This window comes from Talpa europaea (genome assembly GCF_964194135.1).
Source record: "Talpa europaea genome assembly, chromosome: 3".
Lineage (NCBI taxonomy): Eukaryota > Metazoa > Chordata > Mammalia > Eulipotyphla > Talpidae > Talpa > Talpa europaea.
Genome location: NC_140069.1, coordinates 28,272,563 through 28,291,516, shown reverse-complemented (window position 1 = coordinate 28,291,516; position 18,954 = coordinate 28,272,563). Strand labels below are relative to the sequence as shown.

Sequence of the window (18,954 nt, the reverse complement as noted above, 5' to 3'; positions counted from 1 at the left end):
ATGAAATAGGGAGTATCAGGATGATCATCAACACAGACTCAGAACCAGACAGTCTGGTTAACACTGGGCAAGTTCTACCTCTCTCTGCCTTTGTTTTCTCCTTAAGATTGGAAGTCACAGTTGTCCCTGTTTTATAAGGTTGCTGTGAGAATAAGTGTTGACTTGTAAAATTTCTTTGTGTTAGAGTCCTCCAAAGAAACAGAACCAATAAGGTGCATATGTGTGTGTGCACATATTTGTACATATGTTTGTATATAAAGCAGAGGGATAGATTTACTTTAAATTGGCTCATGTGATTATGGTGGCTGAAAAGTCCCAACTGCTGTCTGCAAGTTGGGGACTCAGAAAAACTTCTATGTGATTCTAGGCTGGAGACCCAAGAAGAACTTCTTTTCTAGAGTCTGAGAAAGACCAAAGACCCAACTCAAGCAATCAGATGGAAAGAGTTCCCTAGAACTCGGACTTTTTTTTTTTAATATAATTCTTACATCATTTGTCGTTTTTACACAATGAATGTATGCATTTTCATTTTGGTTATATTCCCCATACAATTGCACCCCCCCCTTATTTTGACCCTAAGTCCTTCCTCTCCCTGCCACTCACCCCCGTAATGTGTCTCTGGTTTATAGTTGCTTGTTGATTTTGATTTTTAGTTTGTATTACTTAGTCTTTTTCCTGGTCCCTTATTTAGGTTTTCTAGATTCCTGCTATGAGTGAGACCATCTGGTATTTTTCTTTCTCTTTCTGACTTATTTCGCTGAGCATGATCCCTTCTAGCTCCATCAATGTTGCTGCAAACTGCATGTGTTTATCTTTTTTGATTGCTGAGTAATATTTCATGGTGTTTCTGTACCACATCTTCTTGATCCAGTCATTTATTTTGGGGCATTTGGGTTGTTTCCATAGCTTAGCTATTGTAAATAGTGCTGCTATAAACATAGGGGTGCAGGTGCCCTTTGGAATTAATGTTTTTGTATTATTTGGGTAAATACCTAGGAGTGGAATTGCTGGATCATATGGAAGCTCTATCTTTAGTAGGTCAAGAAATCTCCACACAGCTCTCCATGGTGGTTGGACCAGTTTGCACTCCCACCAGCAATGCAGGAGAGGAACTCAGACTCTTTATTGGGATCTTCAATGGAATACCCACATTAGGGATTAGCTTTAATCAGTCTATCAATTCAAATATTAAACTTATCCAAAAACACAGACACATCCAGAATATTATTTGGCTAAATATTTGTGCACCCAGTGGCCATTCAAGTTGACACACAAAATTAACCATTGCATGCTTAGATCTATAATTAATTTGATGATGTTGCTGCTTTATAAACTGGAAAAACATTACAAATATGGAAATCCAATATGTGAGAGTTCTATTTTCCCTACTCATGGTAAATATTCATATACAGAAGGATTTGCTTTCTATAATTATTTACTGCATAAGAATACATTTTCCATTATCTTTTCAATTTTAACCAATTTAAGAAATATTTTTGCATACCTACTATAAATTCTGTTCTTTGCTGAATAATCCATGAATTCAGTGGAAAAATTTCACTGTTTTATAAAGACACATGCGTCTACAAAATGGGAAAACCTGGGTAAAATAAAACGTAATTAAGCATCTGAGTTAAAAGCTGATTGTATGTTCAGTGCACACAGATCTCTTATTGGGTAAGAATGCAATAAAACTTTGAAAATCAGCTCAAGGAACTGATTAATCACAGTTGCCCCTCACCTGCCACAACTGAAGTCTTTTCAATACCATCCTTTTTCAACTGCCACATTATTTGACGCTGTTGACCACCGTGTCCTGGTCTGTTTGTTCTCTAGTGACTTCAGCAATACTGCTTTCTCCTAACTCTCCAGCACACTCCTTTACCCCTACTTCTCTGGCCCCTTCTCTAGTTTCTTCTTGTCTGCCCTTAAAATATTAGTCAGTTGTTGGATTTGAGCCTCCACCCACTTTTCCAGGTAAGCTGTTTTCTGTCTAGGCACTTTTGCAAAGCTTTTATTTCACAAGCTTTTGTCTCCAGCCCCAACTTCACTCTGAAGCACCAGTATTTTAAGCTGGGCATGAGCCCTGTCTACATTATCTGTCCTTTGAATGCTGCACATGCAACATGACCAAAGCAAAATCCCTTTTCTCTTTCCAAGTCTCTTTGTGCTTTCTAAATAAGCAAATGACTTCATTTTCTTTCTGTTAAAATAAACATAGTTTACTCTGTCTGAATGATTACATATTTCCAATTCATGAAATCTGAATTGATGAAGCCCTATTTATTTATTGTCTCTTAGATTATCATCTGTGGAAGACAAATCATCTGTAGTTACTTGTCTCAAAGCATAGAACTAAAAGTTGTTCAGCATTACATTGGTCAAGATGGACAAGCTGTGGTTCGAGAACATTTTGACTGCCTCACAGCCAAACAAAAACTGCCTTCATATATACTAGAAAACAGTGAACTGACAGAGCTGTGCGTGAAGGCCAAAGGAGATGAAGATTGGTCAAGAGACGTGTGCCTAGAATCCAAGGCCCCTGAGTATAGCATTGTCATTCAGGTATGAGAATTAGCATGATGTAGAATATAGCAGCTTTAGATTTAAAATATTCTCAATATGCTCTTTATTCAGTATAGCACTTAATTTATTAAAAGCGATACATACAAATGAGAGATTTGAAATCACATAAAAGGGTTTTAAATATTACTTCTCAAACTGTTTCCTCCTCATCCCACAATAACACTTTTATATCAATTCCAGTCATGTTTATAGCCAAGATGCTACCCCTCCCAGATGGCGGTGAGTTTATCTTGGAAAAGATTCTTATGCACGAGGGCTTAGGGGGCAAGGGATAAGGAGTGTTCTCCTTAATTGAGATCTTTGTGATGGTCTGTTACTTTTTTATCTCTTTCTCAATCTCTACCATCATCACTTTCATACCCGTAAAGGACAAATCCTCTTTTTCATTCTCCCATTCAGTCTTGTATCAGTCTCTCTTCTCATACAAACCCCTGCACCTTTATGAAAAGAACTGGCTCATTGCCTCACTGCACATTTAAATTCATATAATAAAATCTGCTTTTCTTAGTTATTTTTAATGGCCTTTTTTCTATAACTTGACCCTTTCTTTATACTCAAAACTGATATTATGTCTGTGTGTTATTTTGATTAATTAGTAAACTTTGGTATTTAATGGGACCTTTCCCTACCTCATGCAGGTGCCATCTTCAAACAGTTCCATTATTTATGTCTGGTGCACAGTTTTGACTTTAGAACCCAACTCTCAAGTGCAGCAACGAATGGTGAGTGCTTTCCAATTCAAAAATATGGTATATGACTCTGACCTTTCCTGTTTTGAAATAAATTAAGGTCAGCGTGACCCAGGGAAGAGATTTATTACAAGTTTGTTTCAGCATCAAACAGCTGGAATACTGCAACAAAGCAAATATGAAAGTTGTTCTGTCCTTTTATTTTTATAGATTGTGTTCAGCCCTCTTTTTATCATGAGGAGTCATCTTCCAGACCCCATTATCATACATTTGGAGAAAAGGAGTCTAGGATTGAGTGAAGCACAATTTATTCCAGGAAAAGGGCAGGAAAAACCACTGCAAAACATAGAACCTGACCTTGTACATCACCTAACATTTCAAGCAAGGTACTGGAAAAGTCCTTCCATTTTCCTGAGAGAAACTGAGTGGAGAAGTAATGTTGTACTATTGAGGGGGAGAAGGAGGACAGAGTTTTTAATATGATTTATCATGAGAATGTTATTTTCAAATTGGTCCTGCCTGGTGTTCTCTGATTCTGTTCTATAGTTTAAGATAAAATACAGCCTTTCTCATAACAAGAGGGGTCATCAGAAAATTTAATTGACATATAATTTCTCTGATGGAAGAAGAGGTGAATAGAGATCTCATCCAAAGAAATGGGTGGGGGGAGGGGGAGAAGGAAAGAAGGAAGGGACCCAGATCACTAAAATATCACCTAAAAACTGTCATCTGTCTCTAAGTCACCAAAAATGGATTCAACTTCTCGCATACAAAAAAAAATGTTGGTCTATAAAACATTTGTAGTTGGGTGTTTTTCAGTAAATGATAGACCACTTCAGAAATCTGATATTTATCCTTTTTTCTTTCCATTTCCTAGAGAAGAAGATGACCCTTCAGATTGTGCTGTTCCCATCTCAACAGCCCTTATTAAGCAAATAGCCACTAAAACACACCCTGAAAGCACAGTTAATCAGATCCTTGATGAATTCTATGGGTCAGAAAAGTCCCTTCAACCCACGTGGCCCTATAATAAAAAGGATTCTGACAGGTAATGTTTTCCAGCAATCTTCTTTTACAGATGTTTTTTCAATATTAAGAAATAAATGACCATTCACAAAAAAAGCTACATACCATAAAAGGTGTTTTAAAAAAGAAGATATTTGCATATACCTGGCAGATTCGGACCTTTTATCATCTATTAGAGGCATTTTGTAAATTTTTTTACTCATAATCTCTAATTGTCTGAGAAGTTGCATTCTCCTGGATGCATGTTCAGCATTGGCTGAGTCTCGTGTGAAGTGGTATCCTACAGGAGCATTATGTGTCTGGAATCCTTAAACATATTTTATGAATACTGAACTCATCATATTTCATTGAATCACTTGGATGTGGTGTTTGAAACAGGAATGAACAGCTGAGTCAGTGGGATAGCCCAATGCGAGTGAAGCTGTCAGTCTGGAAGCCATATGTTAGAACCTTGTTGATAGAACTTCTACCCTGGGCCCTGCTTATCAATCAATCCAAGTGGGACCTGTGGCTGTTTGAAGGAGAGAAGATTGTTCTACAGGTCCCTGCTGGCAAAATTATTATCCCTCCTAATTTTCAGGTACTGTGCCTTTTTTTTAACAAGTATGAATTCTTTTCTTTCAGCAGCTAGCCTATACTCTGAGATTGCATTTATGTTCTTAACAGAATGAATCAGTTGTGGAAAACTGTCCTTGTAGATGCATATGTAAGGGGTATGGAATGTTCTTTGATATTTAAAGACATTTCACATGTCTTTTTTTCCCCATCAGCAGTCTTCAGTCTTGAGTTATCATTAAACTTGATAACTTGTACTAGTTATAATCTCATTTCCATTGTGTATAACATATACAATGCATTAGGGTTAACAAGCATTTGGGTTAGCTACTCAGGATATATTAAGGATAGAGCCATATTCTGGGCTAACTATTCCCTAAGTGTTTTTGTGATTATTACAGAAATTCTCTGAGAATATGCAAGATGCGTTAGAATTGAGAATTTCTGAACAACCATTTTTGTCAGAGTGCTTGTTCTTTTAGGTAGACCTGGATCTCCATAATCGTGGGTGTTTACCTAGTTGATAATGACAACTCAGACTTTGCTGACACAGAGGAAAAAACCCAATTACTAAACAAAATTTCAAAGGAAGATTTTGTATTTCATCACAAGAGAACATTCTTGATAGGACTAACCCCTTCAAGAGGGCAGATAGGTCTCTAAGAAAATGGTGTGCAAGAAATTCCTAAATAAAATGCCTTATTATAGGGAACAATTTTGGTGTCCCTTTTTTTGAGCTCCAGTTCATAAACATCTTTATTTAATTACATTTTTCCTTTTTTAATAATCAGATAACGTTACCTTATGGATTAGAATGTTGACCTACATGAACATAATGTTGCATATTACTCTTTTGTCAAATGAAATGAAACCTTCACTTTTTAAGCTTTTGGTATTTACCAGGTAGTCAGTTTGTTTTTTTTCCCCCTTCCATAAACATGAATTCCTTTGTGAATCAAAGAAAACTTTGGGAATTAAAATAAAATAATATGTATGTTGCCATTACCAAAAAAAAAATAATAATAAAAGGCATAAAGGCATTTGGTTGCTTTAAAAAAATAAGGTAGAACTATTATATAATAAAAAATTTCCTGCAGATTGAGGTAAAAATATCAAAGTTAAGAAAATAGTTTATAATTGAGACATTATTTTTCCAGGAAGCTTTTCAAATTGGAATATACTGGGCAAATACAAACACTGTGCACAAGTCAGTAGCAATTAAACTGGTTCATAACCTGACATCTCCAAAGTGGAAAGATGGAGGTAATGGTGAAGTTGTAACATTGGATGAAGAAGGGTTTGTTGATGCTGAAATAAGACTTGGTGCTTTCCCAGGACATCAGAAGGTAGGATCAGAGTGTGTGGCTCAGAGGAAATGGCATGTCATCCCCTCAATCTGCTAATTATTAAATAAATTTGCCCTTTTCTTTCTTAATCCCTTTTTGGTATTACTTGTTCTAAACAATTTATAACTGCAAAACACGTGATTTCTTAAACTTCTCTCTTCTACAGCCGTCCCTCCCCTTATCAGTGGGACATATAATTTATCCATTAACTCCTCTGTTTCAGAACACTCAGCAGTCACTTGATTTATTGTATGTGGGGAGAAAATGAACTTACCCAAAATATGCACAGATTGTACTTGGCTTCCTTTTTTTTTTTTTTTTTTTCAGAGAAGGAAGTTTTGTGTTTTGGTTTTTGTTTTTTTGGAAATAAGATTGCTAACAACATTCTGAGCATTGAATGAAAAGACAAAGGATCCTGCAGCAAAGGTTACATACCCTGAAAGGGCATCTTGAGCAAAATGATGTGGATCAGTTCTGATTTTCTTATAGAACCAGTGTTAATAGAGGGAGTAGTAAGCTTGAACAGAACACATTGCCCTGGTTTTTTGAAGATTCTATTACAAAAAATGTTAATCCATTATTTAAATACAAATGGTAGATGCTTTTTAGCATAAATTTTTTTAATTGTGTAAAAATCAAATAAGCTGAATGATGCAGTGATAAATCACATTAAACTAACTTTATGAAAGTATTACTATAATACCATAGCATGCTATATAGTAGTCTTGTGCTATATTTATTAATATCTTTATTATTATGACTCCCATATCAGAAAAAGAAGGGGTACTTCATCAGAATAATGTAATTCAGAATGACCTTTCTCTGGGGAGAAGTTAGATTTCACAGGTATCCTTGAAGAGCCTTTGGAGAAAAGTTAGGGTCACTTGGTGACTTTTTAAAATAAATTTCTCAGATACAAAGAAGTTGGTCTTTCTTCAGTATTCAAGGTTGGGATCCATTTCCTCAAAGTTGTCTGGGCAACACATGTTTATATTCTGTTGGTTCAAACACTGGAACATGGGTGTAAATGACAGAACTGTAGCATGAATCACCCAAAGTTGATTAGTTGTAAGTTTAGAACTCCCGTCAAAACCTGGGGAAAATATGTTACACTGTATAGTCAAGTACCTGATACCTCCAGCATCTCTCAAAGGGGCTGTAGCAGGTGTGAATGAATGAAAGAGTGAGTGAATGAGTTACCGGGAAATACATGATTATACATATCTTTACTAGTGATTCTTAACTTTTTAGTCTCAGGTTCCCTTTATAAGCCTAAAAATTATTGAGGACTTCTAAAAGTCTTCTGTTTATGTGGGTTATGTCTATTGATATTTATCAAGTTAAAAATTAAAAGAGAAAATTTTAAAACACGAGAGTACTTAAGCATATATTTCATTAGCCCTGACAACAATGGCACTGTTTGTCATGGAGCCTCTGGAAAGCTCCACGGTACACTCATGAGAGAATTAGATGAAAAAGACAAATAGCATCTTCTTATTATGAAAATATATTTGATCAACTAAAAGGATCACAAAGACCTTCCCATTGTTTCCAGACCATTCTTTGAGGACTATTCTCCTGACATTACCACTTACTAGATGAGTATTCTGAGGTCAGTAATATTTTTTCTGGGTATCAGTTCCTTATAAAACAGGTAGTGAAATGTAATGAAAAGATACTTATGGTGTAGAGTCATTAAGAACAATGTAGCAGGAACCAGATTGCATGGTTTCTAACCCTAGCCCCTAGACCCTCTTTATCTTTGCAACCTTGGGCAAGTTACTTAACCTCTTTGTGAGTCATTTTCCTCTTCTATAAAATGGGCATAATAGCTCTCTCCTCTGGGTGTTGTGAGGAATCTGTAAGTTAATAAAATGCTTGCTTAACATAGTTGGAGCACAAGAAAACAATCATTATTGTTTTCTGGATCAATCATTATTTTCTTCATCAATGTTGTCATTGTCATCATCATGATGAAAGTACTTAGAACTCCCTTTGGTCCATAGCAGGCATCAATGAGATAGCTGCTCTCATGGGCATGAGGAAGAGGAGAAGGAATACGGGATTGAGTTCATTATGTTGAAAGAGATAAGTGGCATCTGCCTACATATAAATGATTTATAAATAAATCTTGAGTGAGGGAATTGGTTAATAACCTAAAAATAAATTTCTCTCCCTATGCAGTAGCACCAAAGTAGCTGGTTTGTTAAAGTTTGTAGCAAAGTAAATAATGACCCCGTTTAGTGACCAGGACATTTTTGAGACTGAGGGGTTCCCTATTAATTATCCTCAAACAAAGGTAAAATTATTACTGTCTTGTGCACACTAGTAGTTAAAATAATAACCTTTTATGTAATATTTTTAAATTACTTTTTCCTCAATTGTCTTGCAGTTATGTCAGTTCTGCATTTCCTCCATGGTACAGCAAGGTATACAAATTATTCAGATTGAAGACAAGACTACAATCGTCAATAATACACCCTATCAAATATTTTATAAACCACAGTTGTCTGTCTCCAAACCCCATTCTGGAAAGGAGGTAAGAAATTCATTACATGATTATTTTGTCTGAATTTTGACAAGTTAGCAATAAATAGATTTAGTGTTATTTAACCTAGAACAGATAAGAGAACTAATACTGACTCTAAGTAAAGAGAGATTCATTTGTTAGTACTTTAATTAACAAAGCAGCAGATCCTGACATATTGCTGGACTAGTGTTGCCTGGACCCCATCTGTTTAGAGGGTATAGCATACTCACTACACCAGAGCCCCACTAGCTGCAAAGAGGCCCTGAGGACTGGCTCCCAGTCTCATGGAAGAGAACATCTCCCTGGCAGGCAGAAGTGCCTGGAGGATCTGTGTGGGAAGAGGCTTGGCAAACATGCTCGGCCACAGATCTGCAAGCACTGAGCACTCTGTCCACAAGGAGAGTAAAGAGAACATGTGCCAGCTCATTTGTGTTAACATCTCAGAGGAAGAATACATAGAAAAAAGTCAAGAAGGATTTTTGATTCAGTCCTTTATTCAATTAAAATGAACAGTTTTATTTTGACAGAATAAAGAGGCATTTTAAAAGGACTTAAAAAACAATATGCTATGTGGTGTGCTATTGTTTTATGCTTCTGAAACTATCGTATAGGAAAATATTATCTCTCTTTACCTTTACATTCATTGTTAGCCCTTACTTTAAAAACTATATTAGAGGGCCTCCCTGGTGGCGCAGCTGTTGAGCGCTGGGTTGCGAAGCTGCCAGCAGCCTCTGCAGCGCCAGTTCGATCCCCAGCTGCTCCCCGGCCACTGGAGGAGGGTCCCACATGGCACGCAGACCTCTCCTGCTGCCCACTGCTCCCCTCAGCAGTGTACTTCGGTCCTTCTGTCTACTCTGCTCCCCACTCTGGCTCTGGTGAATTCTCTCACCCTCCCTCGCTTCTGACTGTACCCAGTGCTTGTATAAATATATAAATAACTAAACAAACAAACAAACAAAAAAAGAGTATCTATCTAAAAAAAAAATAAAATAAAATAAAAACTATATTAGAACAATTAAACAACATGAAAGTTTTAAAAGCTGACAAATCCTTATAGTATTTCAAAAAGTCAGAAAAATAGAATTTCTTCTTGGTTCACTGAAGTATTGATAAAATGAATAGATGGCCACAAGTATCCAGTTGGAAAACAGACGTCAACAATATTTTCATTGTAGATGGGGATTTGATGAAACACCATTTGTCCTAATAACTCTCCTGCTTCTCCCCACTCTCGGATTTCTGAGACACTGGGTCAGGACTTTCCACATTGACATTTTCTCATCTGTAAATTGGCATAATTTTGCATCCCTTGCAGACTTTTGGTGAAAATTAAATGAGTTAATACAAGTAAAAAGTCTAGCCACTCATTAAGTGATGGTAGCCAGCGGCAACCACAGTGCCGGCATCACTGTGAACTCCTGATTAGCCTCAGCTTCCTGGAGAGAATGGGAGGCCCGTGTTCTTCCCTGCAGCTAAGGAACATCCTCTTTTTCAACCCTGACCCTGTGTAAGGCAGATGTGGGAATTCTTTAAAGATATAATAATCCCTAGCCTCCCAGGCAGTCCTGTGAACACAGCAAACAGGAAAGTGAGAAGCCTAGCTTCAGGGTGGCCTTTGCCACTGTTGTCCCTGTGATGTCCGACAAGTCATCAGCTATCTGTAAAACACCTTCCTCAGCTGTAAAAGAAGGTTCAGAAAGTTATCTCTAAAGTTCCTTACTAAGTCTAAAATCCAGAGACTCTGTAATGTCCCAGAAACTAGGTAGAATTCCTGCTGATGGTTGGGACCAGAATCTCCCTCAGAATGAACCTTCAATAAAATCTGTCCTCTGAGCTGCCAATTCACTGTTCTGTGCCCTATTCAGATCTCTTCTTCCCAAAGTCCCACGGTGGGGGTCACACACCTTCAATCCAGCCATAACTGTCATTTGGAGTTTTGCCAGCTTTGGGGGACATTGAGGATGTTGCCTCACCTTTCAGCTCAGCCAATTAGTTCATGGTTCATTATGCATAGAAAAGCAGTCCCTGCTCCCACTGCTTGTGATTGTCTCAGTAGGGCTTCCTCATGGGAACAGGTTTTCTCATATTCCCTTGTCCTCCATGTGGCCACCTCCTGAGACTGCATGGTCAGGGTTTCCCAGACGCTGTGCTCCACAAAGCTTAACTTCTCTGTATTATCGTAATAAATGTGCTCCCTTTGTATTGTCTTCTTTTTGCAGTATTTTCATGTTCTGGACAGTACTACTTTCAGTATATGCCCAGGGGGAGAGCAGTCTGCTGTGAAATCCAGTTCCCTGCCTTGCTGGGACTTAATGCCTGACATCAGTCAGTCAGCGCTGGATGCATCTCTGCTTCAGAAACAGATCTTGCTGGCCTTTTCTCCTGCCACAGATGCCGACAGCTCACAGTGCTGGAGCCTGCCAGCTCTAGTTAGACAAGAGTTTCCCAGGCAGAGTGTAGCAGTGCCCTTCGGGAATCGTAGGGAAAATGGATTCTGTACCAGGTATTTTACATATATTGAATGTCCTTTTTTGCTTGTAGGTATAGCTGTTCATCGGTGCCAGCAGACAGAGAAAGATAGTTGCGGTGCTTGCCATATATAAAACTAGGTTTTATTTTTAGTAGCTTATAGTCATTTGTAAACAATTATCAACTGTTATGATCATGTGGTTTGTCCCAGTATACTACTGATGAGATTTTTTTCCTGATGTGACTAATACTGGGGCGAGAGGGGGCCAAAGTGTCATATTTATGTGCCACAGAATAGCAGCAATACATTGTAGTGAAAGGTCACCTTTTATGACTTCTTAGCCTCTGTCAAGTTATGAAAAATAAGGGTTAAAAATAGCAGAAACTTTGTTCTTCTCATATTTTACTTTTCCTTCAAAATGGAATTTTTCTCAAAAAGTCTTTAAGAGAGATAGCTTAGATAAACACAAGTCACGGAAGACTGTTCTGTGGTTGTTCCTGCACGCAAGTTACTTCAATTACCGATTACCAATTATGCAAATAGCAACCACAGAATCAAGCCAAAGATATATAATGGTTTGCTCTTTTGGACTTTGTGGTGGTTTTGCAGGCAACATGCCCTGCCTGTAGCTGTCAGGAATAACTTATTTTTGGTATATGTTGAAAGTACAAAATATTGTAAGGTTATGAGAGGTAGCATATTCTTGTAATTATGAATTTATAGACTTTACTTGAGATGTTAGCCATCCTAACGTTATTAAGTATACAGAACTTTCTAGTAATAATATTTTAAAAGATAACATCTTTTAAGAGATTAGTGCCTTTAAATCGGCATAAAGTAAGGGCCATATTTGGCAAATATCTGATTTCTTTGATTAATTTGAATAATTTTGTAAGTTAAACTTCAGAGAGAGTACTTTTCCTGCTTTGATATGAAATATTGTTTGGTAGTCTGTAGGTCTCACTTGGAAAATTCTCTCTCCCTTTTAGAGGCATCCTGTGACCACACAGCAATTTTTCTTATTCCACATAATGTAACTTTGTTCCTGGTAGTCAAAATGGAGTCCTATAAAGTATAATGATCTTGTGAAAATTAACAACAAACAGTATGAGCCTAGCAACCCATATAGTGAGAAAGAACAAGACAAATTCTCTAGTAGCCTTGAAAACTCATTGGCCCCTCCTTTGCCATAATTTACCAAGCACTTTTGAGGAAGAAGTACCCTCTTTTTGAGGTACCCCATATGAGGAGTTAAACTACATATGCACAGAGAAAAAAAGAGTAGTAGGAAATGTTAGCTCATGGCTAGCTGTAACTCTGAGTGGCAGAAATCGAAAGCTTTTTTCTTTAAAATAATTTTTCACATTTTTTGAATGTGTTATTACAAATATACAGTATGTTACTATTGTCAGGCTAGACAGGAACCTATAATTAGTGTATGGCAGTTAACAGATGAGAAGGCCTCCTTTCTCTGGAAAACACTTCCTGTGATTCCTGTGATTTATAAAAGAGAAGGTGTTACAGAGTTCTAAATACTGCAAATCCAAATAAATATGTAGCAGGAAAGGAAGCATTCATTTTTTTCTAAACCATTTCTGTCATTTGATTTGTTTCTGTCCTAGGGCTATAGCACTGACATATCAAGAACACTTTGGAGTGACTTATTTAACACTCTCAGAAGACCCTAGTCCTCGAATAATTTTCCACAACAGATGTCCAGTAACAATACTTACAAAGGAAAATATCAAAGGTATATTTTATAGTATTGAATTTAAATAATACAAATCCTGTTTCCTTTCTGGAGGTCTTTGATTAGTTATTTATGATCTTGTGAAGAATGTTTAAATGAAAGTATTATTCATATTTCTTGGAGAAGTTCTTTTGCCAAATTATGTTTAATATACCTAAGCTTTTGTCTTTGTCTTCAAGGCCCAATTTGCATATGCTTTTTTTTTTTTTTTAGATATCCCAAAGTTTGAGGTTTATTGCAGAAAAATTCCTTCTGAGTGCTCAGTTCATCATGAACTGTATCATCAGATTTCCAGTTATCCAGACTGCAAGACCAAAGACTTACTCCCTAGCCTTTTTGTGGGAATAGAACAAATGGATGAAGTAACGACAGAATGGAGTGACGCCATCGACATCAACACTCAGGGGACACAGGTCAGTGAGAGCATGTGTTCCAGCCAAGGAAAATGCCTCTGCTAAGATTTCAATGGTTATGTAGTTTTAAACATCCTTCTCTAAGTGGTGAACTTCTTGCTCTGTGGGAGGACACTTATATATCCATTTTTTTATGTCCTCATTAAATTATAAGCTCTCTCACAAGTTTGTTTCTCCAAAATATACTATACACTGGATTACCAGAGAGGCATTTTTGGTAAAAGCTAGTCCCTTTTGGGTCTAATCCAGGATAAAGAAATGAAATAAAATTGTTAAACCTTCTTATTTACAAGGTCATCCAACGATCCAGATTTTAGAGCAGTCATAAGCCAACACTTGCATTGGTGATTTAAAAAATTCCTTCTTGAAAATGTGCTAATTTTAAAATTGCCTATTTATCCTAATAGTACATAAAACTTTGCAAATATAAGTGCAGTTTTAAAATCCTGCAGATAAAATGTCTTGATTGTCTCTTCCTCTGAATATTAGTAGTAGTATTTTTGTTGAAAAGGCACGTAAAGTTGGCCTTTTCTTTCTGCTAGACTTAAAAATTACCATTTGTAAGTGTACCTTCAGGTGACATCAAATACATTCACAGTATTCATCACTATCTACTATCAAAACTTCTTCATCATCTCAAACAGAAACTCTGTACCCACTAAGCAGTAACTCCCAGTCTCCCCTTTCTCCAGTCCCTGAAAACTTCCATTGTCTGTTTATGCCTATTGTAGGCACCTCATGGAATTGGAATCATACATTTGTTTTTTTGGGTCTAGCTTACTTAACATGATATTTTCAAGGTTCATCCTTGTTGCCATGATCAAAAATTCATCCATGTATTAGAAATTCATTCCTTTTTATGACTAAATAATGTGCTGTACTTTCAAAAAGAACTTTCACATCTGTTAGTTCACTTGATCTTCATACAAGCTTTCATAAGGCCCTATTATTTTAACCTGTTGTTATTAAACTTATAAATATATTTGCAGTAATAATAACAGTTATCATTTAATAATCACTCACTATATGCCAAGCATTGTGCTTTACTTTCATTCATATGTAACCTTTCCAACAGTCACACACAATAGAGGCTATTATTTCCATGTTACAGAAATGAAAACTAAGACCTCCAGAAATTCTCCCTAATACCCATGAATGACAAGAGAAGGTACTGGGATTTTATCCAGACCTGCCTGATTCTAAAGCATGTGCTCTGAACCACTATGCTATGGATGTTACTGCCTTGGCATTCCTACCCCCTCCCTTTCCCAGACCTACTAGCACATTCTTTCTCACTCGAGAGATTCTCAGTTTACTCTTGTAAAGTCTCCTCCCCACCCCAGGACCCTCTATATGCTCATATAATAATTGTAACATTTAATTGCACTTACTCTGGTGCAATAATGTCCCACCAAGTCAAGATTCCTGGCAGTCAAATACCTGTCTCATTCATCCTCAGCCCACAGCAGTGTGCCTGTCACCACAGTAACATCTTTAAAAAACATCAGGTGAATAACTGAAAGACTGAGCAAAGGAGAAGGTGAGAAATATCATGTAAAGGAAGAAAAGGGTTCCTAACCTTAGGAACAACACATAAGTGTAGTGCAAGCACCAGAGCCTGAGACGGAACAAGCAGAGTGATAGAAGGAGACAGTGGGCAGGTAGAAATGGGGAAACCTCTGAAGGAGAACATTTCCAGGGTATAAGATGGTGGGAAGGGAAAGACAGCAATTGGAACTTACATGTTCAAGGTGAATGAAAGTAAGGGATAGAGGAACAAGTGAGAATTGTTCTTTCAAGGAGACTAAGACTTGCAGGGCATGAAGCAAATGAGATCAGTGGAGAGGAAGCTCTTTATGTATTGAGGAGCAGAGTTAGCAGGGAGGAGTAGAAGATATGAGTAAGGAACTACCCATGGAAATAAATCCATGGCATAGCTGGATGCTCTTCTCTAACAGGGAAAGAGGTGGGGCTGGGCACAGGTATGATAGAGATTTTTGGAGGGATGGAGACTGGAAATTGAGCCATAAGTTTATTGTGAAGTGTGGAGTGAGTCATCTGTTAAAAGAGAGGGAAAGAGGTGGAGCAGGCTGATTGAGGGTGGCGGGGGGGCGGGGTAGGGAGCAGTAGCTGTAAAAACAGATGAAGGGCATGGCCAGAACAGGAGCCTGGGCCCATCCTTATCTCAGAGACTTGGATTTGTACTCATCCCAGACTACCCAAGGCTGTGATTTCCATCAGCACTGCTTACTCACACACTGCAAATCTGGGTCTGTGCAGTACCAAGAGATGTAGCTAGTCCTACTAATTTACAAAATAAATATTGGAAGCTTCTTAGGGCTCCCTAACCTATCCTGCCCTGGTTTGAAGATTTTCGAAACCTTGCTTATTATATGTCCAAGAAATTCTTTACAATAGGCTTTTGCCTGCCAAACCTTATTTGAGGGATTCCCATTCACTCTAAATTTCCCCAAATCTTTGTAGTCAGGAGTACTTCAAAGGTAGGAGGAGGTACTCTTCCCAACACCCTTATCATCTCTGGTCTGAGAACCCAGCAAAGTCTCATGTTCCCATTAATCTTTGAGGAGCTGTGTGCCATATGTCCAGCAGACCATGGTGTACTTCCTATTCTGGAGGAAGATTTGTTTCAGACCTTCACCGACATCTCCTCAGTAATACACCAGGGCACATAAATCACTGGGGAGTGAAGGAAACTGTGTCCTCTGATGAAAGGAAGTAACTCTTCTGTAGGAGTGAGTTTGTCTTCCAAGAGCCTTCCTTAGCCCTTGGTCTGAGGCACGTGATGTAAATTTCAAAGCTGACCTTAAAGAAAAGCAGAATTTAAAGCACCATAAAACTCCCGCATCATGCCACAAGGAAGAAAGCTCTAACTTTAACTCTTGTCAGCCATAGTATGCCCCTGCCTTAGCTCTGTAAAATGGACAGTTTCATGCCGTATAAGTTTGAAATGGAATGTGAGAAGGAATATGCAGAAAATAACTTTATAATCACACACAGAAGCATTATTTGGATCAAGAGTCATCAGGAAGACCTGATAGGCCATAGACCACAGAATTCTGATTGTGAAGTTGATGTGGGTTTTCTGGGATTGTATCCAGGGCCCTTACCTGCTGGTTATGCTGCCAGACACCCTGAAGTAGAAGTCATTTCTAATATATGATAGACATTTAACTTAGCACCAAGACTTTGTAAAAATAGTGAATGAAAATAGCCCTTGCCCTCAGGCTCTGAGATTGCATGTGAAGGAGATAGAGAATAAGGAGGTAGTCACATCAGTCTTTGTATTATTACGAACGCCGAGAAGCGTTATAAAAGAAAGGTACAGTTATACTGTGAGAGTGTACAGGGGACTAGTTTGAGAGGCAAAGGAATGTGCCCCTGGGTACAAGGATCTATGGCTTCAAAAATGAAGAGAAACTAAGTACACAAGAAAGTGGGAGATTTTTCTAGGCAGAAAAGGGCAACATGTTTGAAACTGTGGTGTTCAAAGAGGGAACATGGTCCTCTCAGGGTACTAAATACTAGTGTGGCCATGGTGCCAGATGAAGGAAAAGGGCGTGGGAGAGGAATCTAGTCAGGCAATTCAAGGCCAAACCTGGCAAGATCCTGTATCTCCAATCAAGGATTTTGGTTTTTATCTTAAGAACCATGGAAATCACTGAATTGTTTATGAAAAGCAATTTCTGAGCCATTGAAATAACAAAGACGAAGGAGCAGTTAGGACCCAAAAAAAGCAGATTAGAATGAACCTTTTGCAGGTAAATTCTCTCCTAAGAAGATCCAATAAATTCTCATGATCTTTGACTCGTAGCAGAAGGGTTTGACAGGACCAGCATCATTGCTGTTTTGTTCTCAAAGAGTGGGTTGGTGGAGGGAGGGAGAAGTAACAGGCTTTTGTGTTTACAGAGCTCTGTACCATTTACACACCCGCGGTCTTCCTTCTTTTGTTGAGGACCTACCCAGGGCCAAACACTTTGCCCTAAATAATTCCCAACTTCAAGGACCTAACTAAATAAATGTAGTGTTTAGTCAAGTGTAATAGTCCCAAGAGAGAATCTTTGATCATTGTAAAAAATCTAAGATAGGCAATGATTTTTATGTTTACCAATGAGAGAGTTGAGACTTAACAAGTAATTACCTCGGTGGTTTATAACTAAGCAGGATCAGACTGGAACCTGGACATGCTCACATATGGCCTAGTCTTGTTTTTCCTACACCAGGCTGAGGTCACTGTCTGTGGTTTGGAGTCCTGCCCTGGCTACAGGTATTGCCATCTGAAAGTTAGAAGAGACTTACTAATCTCCCTTTTTCCTAACACAAGAATCCTTTGCATGACATCTCGCCTCACAAGACTCCAGTGTCATAGTCATAGCTTATTCTAGCAGTGACTGTGAAGAAAGTTTCTTTTTATATTAAGCTAAAATCTATCCCTCTGTGGCATCACTCACTTATTCTTGTTTTGCCCTCTGGGGCATCACAAATTATTTACTTCCCCTTCAATACAAAAACACTACAGTTATTTGAATGCAGCTTCAACATCTTCGCTTAAGTGTTCCCTTATCCAGGCCAAACATTTCTGGTTCCTTGAATCATTCCTTCAGTAAATGTGATTTCCAGACCCATCACCACAGTTACCCTTGTCTCAACACAGTGGTGTGTTGTGTTCCCTTTTTAAAACCTGGCAGCTGGAATTACACATAGTATTCCAAATGTGGTCTAACCAGCTATTACCTCCCTATGCTTCCATTAATAAAGTAGAAGATTGAGTTAGCTTTTTATTAATGAGTTCAGACTGTTTGTTTATTGAACTTGTGGTCAACCACATCCCCCAGGTCTTTATCACATGATTTGCTGTACAGTTGACTTTTTGAACCCAATGACAGGACTTTACATTTATCCCCAATAAATTAAATCTTGTTGCTATTGGCCTAGGCGAGCTTGTTGAAATCACATTAAAAAAAATTTGTGATGCTTTCATCCAACATATTAAGTATCCCTGGTAGCTTTATGTCATCTACAGATGTGGTGAGCATGCATTCTACATACTCATCCAAGTCTTTAATAAATATGTTAAACAAGACAAGTCCAAGGTCTACATGCTGTAGTGAATCACTAGACACTTCCCTGATGCCTGGGTTTAGTCAACCACTAACATGCCAAACTTTACCTTCCTCTATCCTAAATTTCTTCAATAAGAAAAATGTATATAGCACTTTTAAACTGTACTGTGGAAGATAATCTTACCTTGCTTACAATATTATCATGAAATACTTTGGCATGGGCCTTGATGGACCAGGATTCAAATGTGTGATCAGTCCATCTGAAGCAGATCAGACAGAAATAAACACTAATCACTAATGGTTTACTTTATTTTTACTTTTTTAATTATTGTTGAAATGCCACTGTTTTACATCATCGCTAGTGCTTTGACAGGATTTCCCTCCTCAGGTGGTGTTACCATAGCATTCCCACCACTGAAGCACTGTCCACCTCCATAGTCTCTTACAAGCACTGATGTATGGAGAATACTGTAGATGTTTTCTGAGATATCAGGCCGCTCCATCCAGG

General features: G+C 37.9%; 1 protein-coding gene across 4 annotated transcripts in view; it reads left to right on the top strand.

Annotated features, from left to right (window-relative positions):
• VPS13B (vacuolar protein sorting 13 homolog B) overlaps nt 1-18,954 on the top strand; it is a gene marked incomplete at both ends in the record, with an annotated part of 598,760 nt that overhangs the window by 547,292 nt on the left and 32,514 nt on the right. For all 4 annotated transcript variants that reach the window (XM_084230016.1, XM_084230015.1, XM_084230017.1 and 1 more), the window contains 10 exons: nt 2,302-2,565; nt 3,225-3,308; nt 3,486-3,661; nt 4,153-4,323; nt 4,680-4,881; nt 6,014-6,202; nt 8,595-8,741; nt 10,952-11,235; nt 12,825-12,952; nt 13,166-13,365. In XM_084230016.1, coding sequence (XP_084086142.1) covers nt 2,302-2,565; nt 3,225-3,308; nt 3,486-3,661; nt 4,153-4,323; nt 4,680-4,881; nt 6,014-6,202; nt 8,595-8,741; nt 10,952-11,235; nt 12,825-12,952; nt 13,166-13,365 — 1,845 coding nt within the window. The remainder of the gene's footprint in view (nt 1-2,301; nt 2,566-3,224; nt 3,309-3,485; nt 3,662-4,152; nt 4,324-4,679; nt 4,882-6,013; nt 6,203-8,594; nt 8,742-10,951; nt 11,236-12,824; nt 12,953-13,165; nt 13,366-18,954) is intronic.